This window comes from Panicum hallii, chromosome 9 (genome assembly GCF_002211085.1).
Source record: "Panicum hallii strain FIL2 chromosome 9, PHallii_v3.1, whole genome shotgun sequence".
Classification (NCBI taxonomy): domain Eukaryota; kingdom Viridiplantae; phylum Streptophyta; class Magnoliopsida; order Poales; family Poaceae; genus Panicum; species Panicum hallii.
In genome coordinates, this window is record NC_038050.1 from 11,856,682 (window position 1) to 11,868,273 (window position 11,592).

Genomic DNA, 11,592 nt, shown 5'->3' on the forward strand with positions numbered 1-11,592 from the left:
AATCGGCACGCGTACGTGCTGAAACAAAGCATGGTGCTCGGGAGGTAAAATGTGGCCATAATAGCAGGTTCAGGAGGAAGTCCTAATGCCATCGAGTCGGTATTGAAATTCAGGCTATGGGGGTTATGGAAAAACACTGCCGCTAAAACGACAGAAGAGACGCCGCACGTAATACGTGACAGCGTTGGAGTAAAGGTATACTTTATTATTAGATATGCAAACAACTCTGTTCGGAGGTTTGCAAATAAGCCATGCATGAAAATATCGACGAATGCACCAATCAGAAATATACAACCTATTGCTACATAAAATACAATTTTTATTATGCAGTCTTCCGCTATTCTGCATTGAGAAACAACCGGCACCCTACGAACTACATAATCACAGCTACTCCAATGATATGTATAGCAGAATCAACCATGCCGCAACCGCAATCTTGGGACCACCAAAAACCCGTTGTACCAATGGAAAATAAAAGTAATTGAAAGAAAGATGGATATACACACTGATGGCAGCAGGCCAGGGGCACAGACAACCTTCAAAGCAAAGAATTCCATAAGTGCCACAGCTGTAAGAGCTAGTCCCCAGATCAGGCATATATTTGCGACTCAGAAGCGCTGTTGGCATCAAGTTCCTTCTCCTGTTAAGACTCCCTTAACCTCGATGTTAAAATCCAGGGCAGCTAATTCGCACGGCATGGATCCTCCTGATGTTATGTTTCTTCATTGTCCTCATCCCTAACGTCTTCGATTTCTTCTCGGCAGTACAATGCATTTAGCTCTTGCTGCAACTGAAAATGGAGTGGGGCAAAAAAAAAAAAATCAGAATCCAAATGCCAGGATCATGATTATTTCTATCATGTATGATAGCACAAATTCCAGTCTCTTTATTGTAATAAAATGAAACAATGATACTGACCTGCGCATGTTTTAGTTTAGCAGCAATTAGTTCGTCAGTCAACGTTATCATCCTGCATGGTGAAAAAAAAATAAACATCCTTAAAAAACTGTAGGAATAAAAGAAAGTGGTCCCTGTCAGCAGTATGAATGTTCAAAGTAACACAAACATTAACAGTGAGCATTTGTAAAATGTACTAAAATACCCGATTCAGTTTGATAGTGAAAGTGCATCTGTAAGTTCAGCTACTAAACCATGGTTGCCAAAACAGAACATAAATGGTGCCATACCAAATAATAATCTGTGATATGGAGTTGTAAATTTGCTATAACTGTTTCTGTGGTGTTTAACAATGCAACTTTTTCTAATATCACTTGTGCAGTTGTGCAGAAGTTGGCTTACCTAGACTGTAATTCTGAAATTTTAACAAGCAATGACCGTTCCTTCTCAGAGTTAGCTGTCTCAGCCTGCTAAAAAAATGAAATGGCATTTTTAAGTGATATCTAACAAAATATTGAAAGAACCACTATGACTGGAACCTCATTTGCCAATGCTTGAAATCATAAGCTAGGTTGATGCTTACCACTTTATCACTCTCCATATTTCGGACTTGAGAAGATATTCCAGGCTCTGATCCTGAAGAAGAGAGTTTAACTTACGATCAAAGAAATAAATTGAACCTCAATAGCCACAAAAGAAACGCCACTTACCATCAACTTTCTCATTTTGTTGCAAGCTACTTAACAGGTTCATAATCAGATCCTAATGTAGAGATATATATTTGTTAGCTAAAATCTTATCAAATAACTTAACATGTGTTGTGCATTCTTAAACAGTAACACAGGATGACATCAAAGCTTCCTTCATACCTGCTGAAACATGGTCTGTTGCACAAGGTTATTAAGGTGAGGAATTAATATTGACGATGACACTGAACTATTGCAGAGTTCCTTCAGCTGAGCAGGGTTACACTGCAACATCAAAGCATTGTTTTTTTTCTTAAAAAAATGATAGAGTGAAGTCACCCTCCACAAAACAGGTATCATTACTCAATCATGAACAACATTGCTCTGTTCACAAATATCCCATAGAATGACAGAAATAACAATAATGCCAGTGTTCTGAAGGTTTTGGAAACTGTTTATTGACTCTACAACGAAACTATATGGAGCTAACAATTATCGACAACGGCAAGAAAAACAATGGTTAATGCAGAGTGAAGGAACTCAACAATGCTAGAACTTTTAAGTATCCATCAACATATATGCTGTACCAAAATTGAGCAATAATCAAATTTACAATCGGTCTACAGAAGTGGCAGAAGGACAATAATAAGTACAAGATTTAATACCATCCATACGTGTGATTCCAGGGCTTGTATAACATTTCTAAAGTATAAAAATATGCTAAACTGGATGTATGTAGTTTTCTTTTCTCCACTAAAATGAAAAATATTTTACTGCAATTTCAGAGGAATTAGAAAAATCAATCATGGGGAAAAAAGGCTATACCATTGGCTTAGCATTGACCAAACAATCACTAGCGCTAGCAGATTTTCTTAGCAGTGAAACCTGAGAAAACCAAAAATCAACCATGAATTTGTGAATGACATTTCGAAATTGTAACTATATTCCAAAATAAAAATGACCTCACCTCTGGTGACTTGCGGGAGAGACTGCTGACTGGAACGTCCTGAACCTGGAAAGTAGAGATTTATCGAATTTTCTTGATGAAATACTACATAATTGAGCCATGCTAAAAATATTGTATCCAGTATCACCCAATTCACTTACCTTTGCAAGATCAACATTCTCAGATGTCACCGAAAAGCGGCCTTTAATCTCCACTACATTTCGTTTGGACTTGTCTACTGATGAATCTACATAAACTACAATGAGCATAAGAAAATCAATGTTCAAAAGCCACAATACATATAGAAAACCTAAAAGCAGTGTCAGACTGCCAGTGCATGTTTGCTTTGTACAGAAGTGAAAACAATGAACATGTGCAGTGATAATCAGATGGACCCTCATACCTCCTGAAGATCGAATAGGAGCCGACAGACTATTTGCAGAAGCACGAGTTGGCAATGAAAGTGGACCACTAAGGCTTGCTGTTTTTCTCATATCACTTCTTTGTTTCTCAGATATCATTTGCACAGCAGCATCCCTGATACCAAACAATAATAATAATTAGCCTAAGCATCAGGCATAAGAAAATGGCAACACTCTAAAAAACATGTTCAATGCTTTAGTCCTCATAAATAAAAATGCAACAATTCTTCAAGAGGCATAACAAGCACTTGTGGTATGAAAGCAAGATTTAATAAAATGGGAAGTCCTACATCCAGAAAAAACAACTAACTCGGAAAAGTAAGGAGGCCATAATTATTGAGGACCTAAACAAATTAATTGGGATTTACTTTATCTTCTGCACATTAATAAAAATAGGATTGAATTTACAAAGAAATAACTTAAATTTACCTATAATAGAACACACATTATAATAACTAAAATAATGACAAATTAGATATAAACAGACTTGCTAAAATCAATAGCTAGCTATCACCCCCAGATATAAACGTTCGGTCACTAGCATTATGTGCAGTAGAATAAAACTAAAAATTTAAGCGGGCTCTTAGAGAACACAAAACTCAGAGAACACCACCAAATCATAGATAAAAAATATAAGTCCATCTAACTTCGTCCTAAGTTAATTTTTCTTAATTTTGACCTTAAAATCTAAAATTTTATATACATTGATAACACAAGAAAGACATTACTGGATTCATTAAATACTTCCATAGTATTATAAAAAATTCAATTAAGATAGAATATTCTTATAGATATTGCACGTCAAAGTTCAAAAGGTTTGACTTTGGACAAACCTAGATGGACTTATACTTGTGATCAGAGGAAGTAAGAATTAAGAAGCAATTAATAGATAATGCACCTCTCAAAACCAGGACCCCTTTCAGCAGCTACTGAGCTATTGTTCCCACCAGAAGTCTGTTGTCGCTGCCCAATATCATTTGTCCAATGATTTGACTCTGGATCTCGCTTTGATGTCGAGGGCAATGAGTCATTCTCTCTTCTGTTGTTTTCATATCCATCAACCCTCCTTTTAGGGTCGGCATCACTAAAATCGAAATCAAAATCAAAGACTTCGTTCGTAACAGGGCCGTTTCCATGTGAATTTACTCTGGTTGCAAAAGTTTGCTCCCTGAAATATATCAAGAGATTACATTTTCAGTAACAATATTGTACTTTAAAACAGTATAATCGGTAATACTGATTCATCCCTATCTCTAGCATCCTACTTAGTTACATGGAACTGAAGCGGGACTTCAGAGCTATAAATCACTATAAGATGCTAACAAAGATTGACTTGACCTGGAGTTGCAATCATTTGCAGATGACTTCCCCAAATGGTTCCTGGAAGATAAATCCTGTCGAATGAACAAAAAGTGACAGTTACATACAAAATACTTAAGGGTTCTGATGCAAAGATGAACACATGCAAACTCTGCGACATTCTGCGAAAAATTTTCTTGAAAGTAAAGTTAACATTTCTTAAGATAATTATCAAATAACTTCCCTAGAAAATAATAATAAAAATCTGCTAGACCTTTTCAACTTCAGTGTTTCTTGCAGTGTCCTCGTCTTCTTTTATTTCTGGTGGCTCATCATCACGAATCTGGAAATTCAGCCAGATTAATGATAATTTCAAATGGATGGAAGGCTGAATAGAAAGGAGATTTGAACTGGAGAACAAGAGTTCGGTTTACCAATGATGCTTGAGCCTTGAGATCCTCGATATCAAAATTCCACGCGCTAACACCTCGTTGATATTCACTCTGTATGAATCCATGCAATTTTATGATAAGCAGCCTATAAAACTAATTGAAGCATTTACCCAAATTGTACAGAAAAAAATGCTACAAACATATGTGAGGCACGACTATTTATGGAACAGAATGTAGGTCCAATTATTCAGCATTACACATTTGTATGCAAGATATGATATCACAGGTTATATTATCAAAGCAGAATTGATGAATCCTTGATTTACTATAATTGTATTATGAAAAAAAGTTATAAAGTGGAACTTTCAAGTTGTAATTTTAATATCTAATGGGGCCTGTTTAAAGCATCACAATGATTATGTTAACTGGAAAAAGAAATGAATCTTACAACATGAAGAAAGGTAAAGAACAAATATAAAAATGAGTTAATTGCATATCACAAACCAGGGAGAGGGCCTCCTGTTCTGAAGAAGGCATTTTCTTCAAAGCCAATTGTGCTGCATCTTTAAGCTGGAAGTACACAGAAACTTCAGCTACATTTCCCAGAAGAGGGTCTTTCAAGATAATAACATGAAAAGTAAGGCAGCATACCTGAAGAGCCTTTACACGGTCCCAGAGAGGAGGTAAATCAGATAAGATACTCTTGATGGTCAATTCTGGAGGCTTTGCATTTTTGAAAAATGAATGCTTTAGCAACTTCTCAGCTGTTGGCCTCTTTGTTTGATCTTTGACCAAGCACATGGCAACCATCTCTTTAAATGACTGAACACAACTGAAAATGCCTACTTAGAAAGGTAAAACTAGAACACAATCTATGGTAGTTAACCATAGAACTGGTCCATATCTGATAATCAGCTGAAAGGATCGGTAGTACCTTCGAGAATCTTTTGTCACGTTCATAGTCAAGACCAGGTGGTGCATTCTGGAGGGTCATGAGAAGAACCTGCAATCAAATTACACATTTAATATATAGGATTGACAATGTTGCTAGGTTGGCCCAAAATAACAGTGCAGCTATAACTAGATCTCATGGGATCATCTACCACCATTATCCCACAAATGAAAAGATTGAGCTGGGTCATACAGGTCTAAGAGGTTATTTCTAACATTACGACCACGTGGAAGGCATTGCAATTTGCAACATGCCACAGGGCATTTTAAACATTTATTAACGCAACAACAAACCAGCAAAACTAAAATATTATGGGCAGGCAGAAGCATTACCTTCATAGGGGGGTATTTTGAAAATGGAGCATGGCCATGCGCTAGTTCAAGCGCAGTGATTCCAAATGACCATATATCAGCTCTGTACAAAGATGAGACTGGATGTGAATTCATATTGACTTGTTAACATACAAATTACAAAAGCCTGGAACAGCAGCAGCATCTTTTTTTTTATATGAAAAATATGTGAAGACACAATCCAAGAGGAATAGCAGCTATTAAGCAATTCATGATGAATATATGGTGATCTTTTGGCATCAATGTAAGAAAGAGGTAGGGTCTCTAGGATCCATCCAGGCATGAGCTGAGGAAAATCAATTACAAATATATACACAGGTTAACATACTTGAAATTATATCCAGTGCCAGGCTGGAGCACTTCTGGAGCCATCCTAGACAGAAAAGTTGAACCCAAAAAACATATCAAACATGATAAAGCTATACAAGATATATATAAAAATTTGGTTAAGCAGTTACCAGCATGGTGTTCCTACAAATGTATTCCTAGATCTTTGCCTATCACCTCTATCAAACATGCAAGCAGAAACGCCGAAGTCTCCAAGCTTCACTACACCAGCACTGTCGATAAGGATATTACCAGCCTGCACAGTGCCAGATGGAAACAATGAGTAAATACATCAAACACTTGCAGTTTTAAACAAAAATATTCAGCCGAAGCTAACCTTGACGTCACGATGTATTTGACCTTGCCTGTGAAGGTATTCCAGAGCCTTAAGAGTTTCCTTTAGGATGGAACCGATGACTGGCTCATCGAAACCATCCTGGTACGAGATCTTCATTAAGTGTAAACATGAACCCTCTGTCATGAATGGCATTATCACCCAAAGGCTGTGTTCCACAACAAATGAGCAGTAAGCCCTGATGACATTAGGATGATCGATCAAGCTCATTATTTGAGCCTCCCTTTGTATTTCATCCTACAAATAACACAGCGGTGAGAATTAAATCCATTTATTCCTTTCACAATAAAAAGAGAAATAACAGTCAGTAAGACATCGACACCAAGCGGTGAAGACAATTCACTATCGTTTAGCCTTAGACAAGCTTTGACAACTTTGGCATTCCAAAAGCTAGTCGCACTGCTGATTAGGCTTCCCCTTTACAGTGGATTGAAGAAAGTTTTATATGCCACTTCAAAGCTACCCGTGACTTGCCAGAGATGAATACAAACATGAGCCACAAAAAGAGGATAAAATTAAAAATATGAACTGTGAACACTTAGACAAATTCCTACACAAATGAGACTGGCAAGTTCTATACATCAAAGAATTTAAATTCTTGGAGCTGGAGCTGGAGCTGTGGCAAATCGAGAATATGTAGTTAAGCTTTATTTTTCTTATTTAGGATTAACTACAGAGGTTTAAAAAACTTTGATTTATCACAAAAACTCCAAATTCTGCATGGGTCTCGAAGGTGGAGCTCTGCCAAACAAGCCTTAACACACTCCAGAAAGACAAACGTGGAGAATTATGTAGCACACTATTGCCAGATCATGATCTACAAGTGACCATGAAGTGGCTGGCTCCCATTGGTGCAGGCAGTAGGCCAATCAATGGGACACTAGTCAATGGAATGTTGGGAAGAAAGCATGGCTGTATTAGTAAAAGAAACATGTCCATCTAATTTTCTAGTGAACCAATAGCTAAAAATAGAACTGTAGGAGACAGTGGCTTGAAAAGGTGTTTTCTGAGAGATACTTTACTAGTTATTTTTTTTCAAATAAATTTTATTATCAGCCATCTATTGAGAAGGTTTGGATGGAATAAAACTAAAAGGCCTATGCTAAAACACACATCCAACTAATCCCTCCGTTTCAAATTGTAGGTCGTTTTGGCAAATCTAGATAGATAGTTTTTGCTGTGTATATAAACATAGCGTATATCTAGGTGCATAGTAAAAAACTATGTATATAAAAAAGCAAAAAGGATCTGTAATTTGGAATGGAGGGAGTGGTACTTAAAGACCCATCATGAACAATGAGCTCATGTTAGCTTAATATCATCGGTTCATCATATCAATAAATTGTAAAAAGTCAACAGAAAACAGAATCACCGTCTAGCTGTACTGCCTTAAATTTGCCTGAGTCCAGTGTACATTGCAGGAAATGATCTTCTCGTGTAAAATGTAAACATACCAGAAACTAGAGAAACAATCTAGTAGAATGAATCCAACCACTCAAAAAAAGAAGAAGAATAGCAAAACAAATGGCCAAGCATTTCTAGGTAAAGGAGACTGATTTATTCACTGAATTCAAAAAATCAGAGACCAGTTCTCTATGGAGTATCTAGGACGTCCAAACCCGTATGGCTCTTTGGCCTGCGTCTTCTCAAACTCCCAAGCCACCAGAAGCCCATACTCGCGCTAAGTAAAAGAGTCCCGACAAAATATTTTAATTCGCCGTCTCAACCGGAGCACCCACAAATATACCACGTAAAACAATAAATGCGCTAAAAAGCTAAAATGCAGGTACATGCATGCCTCAATTGGTCTTCTCAACTGAGACTCAGACTAACCAACGACTAGTAGCCGACCAAGCAGTAAATAGGAAGTTGTTATCAACATGATGTCAAAGCAAGGTCCGAATTGATCTGGTAGGGCGTTACACGGATCAAAATTCCGCCGCAATTGCCAAGCTACCAAATGAATTAAAAAATTCACTCAAATCGACGAACGGATCTCTCGCCAGCCAGATCAAACAGCAGATGGCACCCGCAACCAGACCGCAACCGAAAACCCCACGAATTGCAGGAGGGAGAAGGGGGGGGTGTCGCAGGTGCTCACGATGTTGTTATTCAGCTGATCGAGATCCAGGCACTTGACCGCCACGACCTCGTTCCTGGGCACGAAGATCGCGCGGTACACGACGGCGTGCGCGCCGTACCCGACCTCCTCCATCAGCCGGTAGTCGCCGGGATTCACCGTGAACGTCGGCGGCCCCGCGGCGGCCCCCGAGCCGCCAGCGGACCCCGAGCGCTTCACGCTCCCGTTCCTCCCCATGGAAAGCCCGCGCGCCGGAGGCAGCACCGCGCCGCGTTCCTCCGGGGCGATCGACGGAGCTAAGCCCCACCCCAACGGCAGCCGCCTGCCACCCGGCCGTTGACCAGTGTCTCGCGCGGTCGCGTGTGGACGGCGAGGGGGTCGAGAGAGAGAGAGAGAGAGAGAGAGAAGGGGGCAGGGGGAGGGAGGGAGGGAGAAGAAGAGGAGATAGCGAACGGAAGAGGCCGCTTGGGAAAGAGAACGAGGTCGTAAAAGGGCGGAAATTAATTATTTCGGCGGTGACGTGGCGGGGGCGAGGTGCGGAGCGGGGGCCGAGCGGCGGCGATGTGGGGGAGGCCCTGCTGGTGTGTGTGGCACTATGACGGGCGGGCCCCGGCGGCGCTGGGTCCTTTTGGCAGTGGTGGAGCACGGGGCGGTGACCGCGAGGGAGCCGCGTGCAGCCGACTGCCCGGTAGATCTCCGCCTCCCGATGCTGGTCTCCCGGTGGGATTGTCTGCGGGAGGCAGTTGTACGACTTGTCAGGGTTAGTTGGCAATTTTGGGAATGGAATGTTTTCGGTGCCCCGTGGTAAACGAGAATTCCGAGAGACGATTTTGACCAAATTTGCAAATGTGGAAGGCGTGCTTTTATTACTATTTTTAAAGATAATAAGCGACAAAATATTGCAAATAAATCCAAGAAAAAGTGGAACCCATGGTTTTGGCCATGGTTTGATATTCTAAAATTGACTCATGATGAAGCGTATCTTGAAATGATTCGCCTATTTATGAGCGATTTTACCAAAATCGGATTATTTTACCCAAAAGAATGAATGATAGTGCAGTGTATCATTGAAGAATTGTCATTTGCATATATTATAAAATTAATCTATAAGTTATATAGCAAATCTTGATTGAACGGTCGTGGTAACGTATATCTTGAAATGTTTTACACATATCTTAGGTAGTTGTTATATAATATTTTTTCTTTATATATGATATTTTTGAATCAAGCATGCGGTCACATTAATTTGTAGTGTATAAGTAATACATGTTCTAGAGTCGTGCACTAACCTTTAGCATAAATACCTTAGATACGGGTTAAGATCTTTAGAAGAGGAGTAAAAGCACGATAAAAACTTTGCTACTCTTTGTGTTGCTTGCAAATATTTCTTTCACTCGTGATAGGAGATTACGAATTTTATGGGGTTTAAAGCTACACGAAATACTCAGCTAATAGCAACAAAAAAAGAACTAAACACATACATTACTTCTCTCAATACATCCCAGCAATGCTTTTTTATTCGAAACACCCAGCAATGCCAACGCATACACAGGAAATCCGTGCATGAAAACAGCTAGCAGAAACGATTCTTCTCTGTTAGCCACCACCGGAGACGGAAATTATTTCGGCATCATCTACACTACACTGTACCCCAATTCTCCAACAGGGTCAGCAATTTCTTTAGTCGTGCTGCACAGCCGCACCATTTTTTTTCCTAGTGAACAAGTATACTGTATACAGCCGCAAGGGTGTTTGGTTCCTGAGAGCTAAACTTTAATCCTGTCACATAAAAAATTATCATTTAGAAGTATTAAATAAAGTTTAATTATAAAATTAATTGCAGAATTTTTGGGATAATTCATGAGACGAATGTAATAAGGTATATTAATCCATGATTAGCGGATGGTTACTATAGCATCACTGCTGCAGGTTATGATTAATTAGCCTTATTAAATTCATCTCGCGAATTAGCACCTATATGTGAAAAAAGTTTAAATAAATTTTATTTAATACTCGATTCTTGAGCTGAAATTTAACCTTTAGGAACCAAGTGGAGCTGAAATGATAAGCACTGAGCTAGCCGGCCACTCCACCCGCCGGGTCAACCGAAACACGCCGCGCCCGTCGTCTCTGCCCGCCAGAGAGAATCCGCACGCCGCAGCGGGCCCCCGGGCGCGCGTGTCTGTTCGGCCCGCGGACGCAACCTGCCAAGCGGCCGGGCGGCTGGCCTAGCTAGCTAGATAGCCGCGCGCGGGGCGGGCGGCCGGGTACCACGGCCGAGGACGTACCCGCCGCGTACGAACGAACACGAGGCCGAGGGCAGCAGCAGGGCGCCTGGGCGCACGGCGCCCCGCACAAATCCTCGGTTGATTTAGCGTCGCGGTGCCCCCACCGCCGAGCCGCGCGCGTGCTCCTGCGCGGGCCGGCGGAAACCGACGGAGCCGAGCCTTTCGGCGCCGTCGTGACCGCGCGCGGGGGGGTTGCGGCCCGGGGCTGACGGGACGGGGCCCCCGTGCGGGCGTGTGGGGCCGCGCCGCGCGGGGCGCGGGGCGGCGATGGGCTCCCTCCCCTACCTGTTCCCGTGGAGGGGAGCGCGCCCATGTGCGGGGGAGGCGGGGCCGGGCCGAGGCTTTTCGCGCGGGTGCGGCGGGGAATCATTGCGGACGTGTCTACGCGGCGGCGGCGCCCCCCGGTGGGCTGGTTGGTTGGTGGGATTGACCCACCCGCGGATGCGGTGGGCTCCAATCGGACGGCTGGCGTGGGAGATGTAAGTTGTTTGGAGTACGTGACCCTTTCCGTTTTGTACGGCCACCGGTGGCGCGTGTCTTCGCTTCCGCCGGGAGGTTGGTCAAGGGATGCGCATGTTATCATCATTTTTTGACCACC

General features: G+C 41.5%; 1 protein-coding gene across 3 annotated transcripts; it reads right to left on the minus strand.

Annotated features, from left to right (window-relative positions):
* Positions 1 to 184: 184 nt before the first annotated feature.
* LOC112874361 (serine/threonine-protein kinase BLUS1-like) lies at positions 185 to 9,144 on the minus strand. Of its 3 annotated transcripts, none has more exons than XM_025937639.1 (22): positions 8,728 to 9,144; positions 6,609 to 6,863; positions 6,403 to 6,527; positions 6,273 to 6,317; positions 5,927 to 6,008; positions 5,577 to 5,645; positions 5,294 to 5,464; positions 5,147 to 5,212; positions 4,685 to 4,753; positions 4,525 to 4,593; positions 4,290 to 4,345; positions 3,850 to 4,119; positions 2,933 to 3,066; positions 2,691 to 2,785; positions 2,551 to 2,595; positions 2,409 to 2,468; positions 1,767 to 1,868; positions 1,608 to 1,659; positions 1,481 to 1,533; positions 1,300 to 1,367; positions 919 to 970; positions 185 to 790 (listed from the first exon to the last, which is right to left on the minus strand). In XM_025937639.1, the coding sequence occupies exons 1-22, from the start codon at positions 8,941 to 8,943 to the stop codon at positions 713 to 715; spliced, it is 2,232 nt and encodes a 743-aa protein (XP_025793424.1). In that variant the 5' UTR covers positions 8,944 to 9,144; the 3' UTR covers positions 185 to 712. The 3 variants fall into 3 exon arrangements, with proteins under 3 accessions (XP_025793424.1, XP_025793427.1, XP_025793425.1); XM_025937642.1 differs by having other exon boundaries at positions 2,691 to 2,776; positions 8,728 to 8,943; XM_025937640.1 differs by having other exon boundaries at positions 1,300 to 1,364; positions 8,728 to 8,943.
* Positions 9,145 to 11,592: the final 2,448 nt, after the last annotated feature.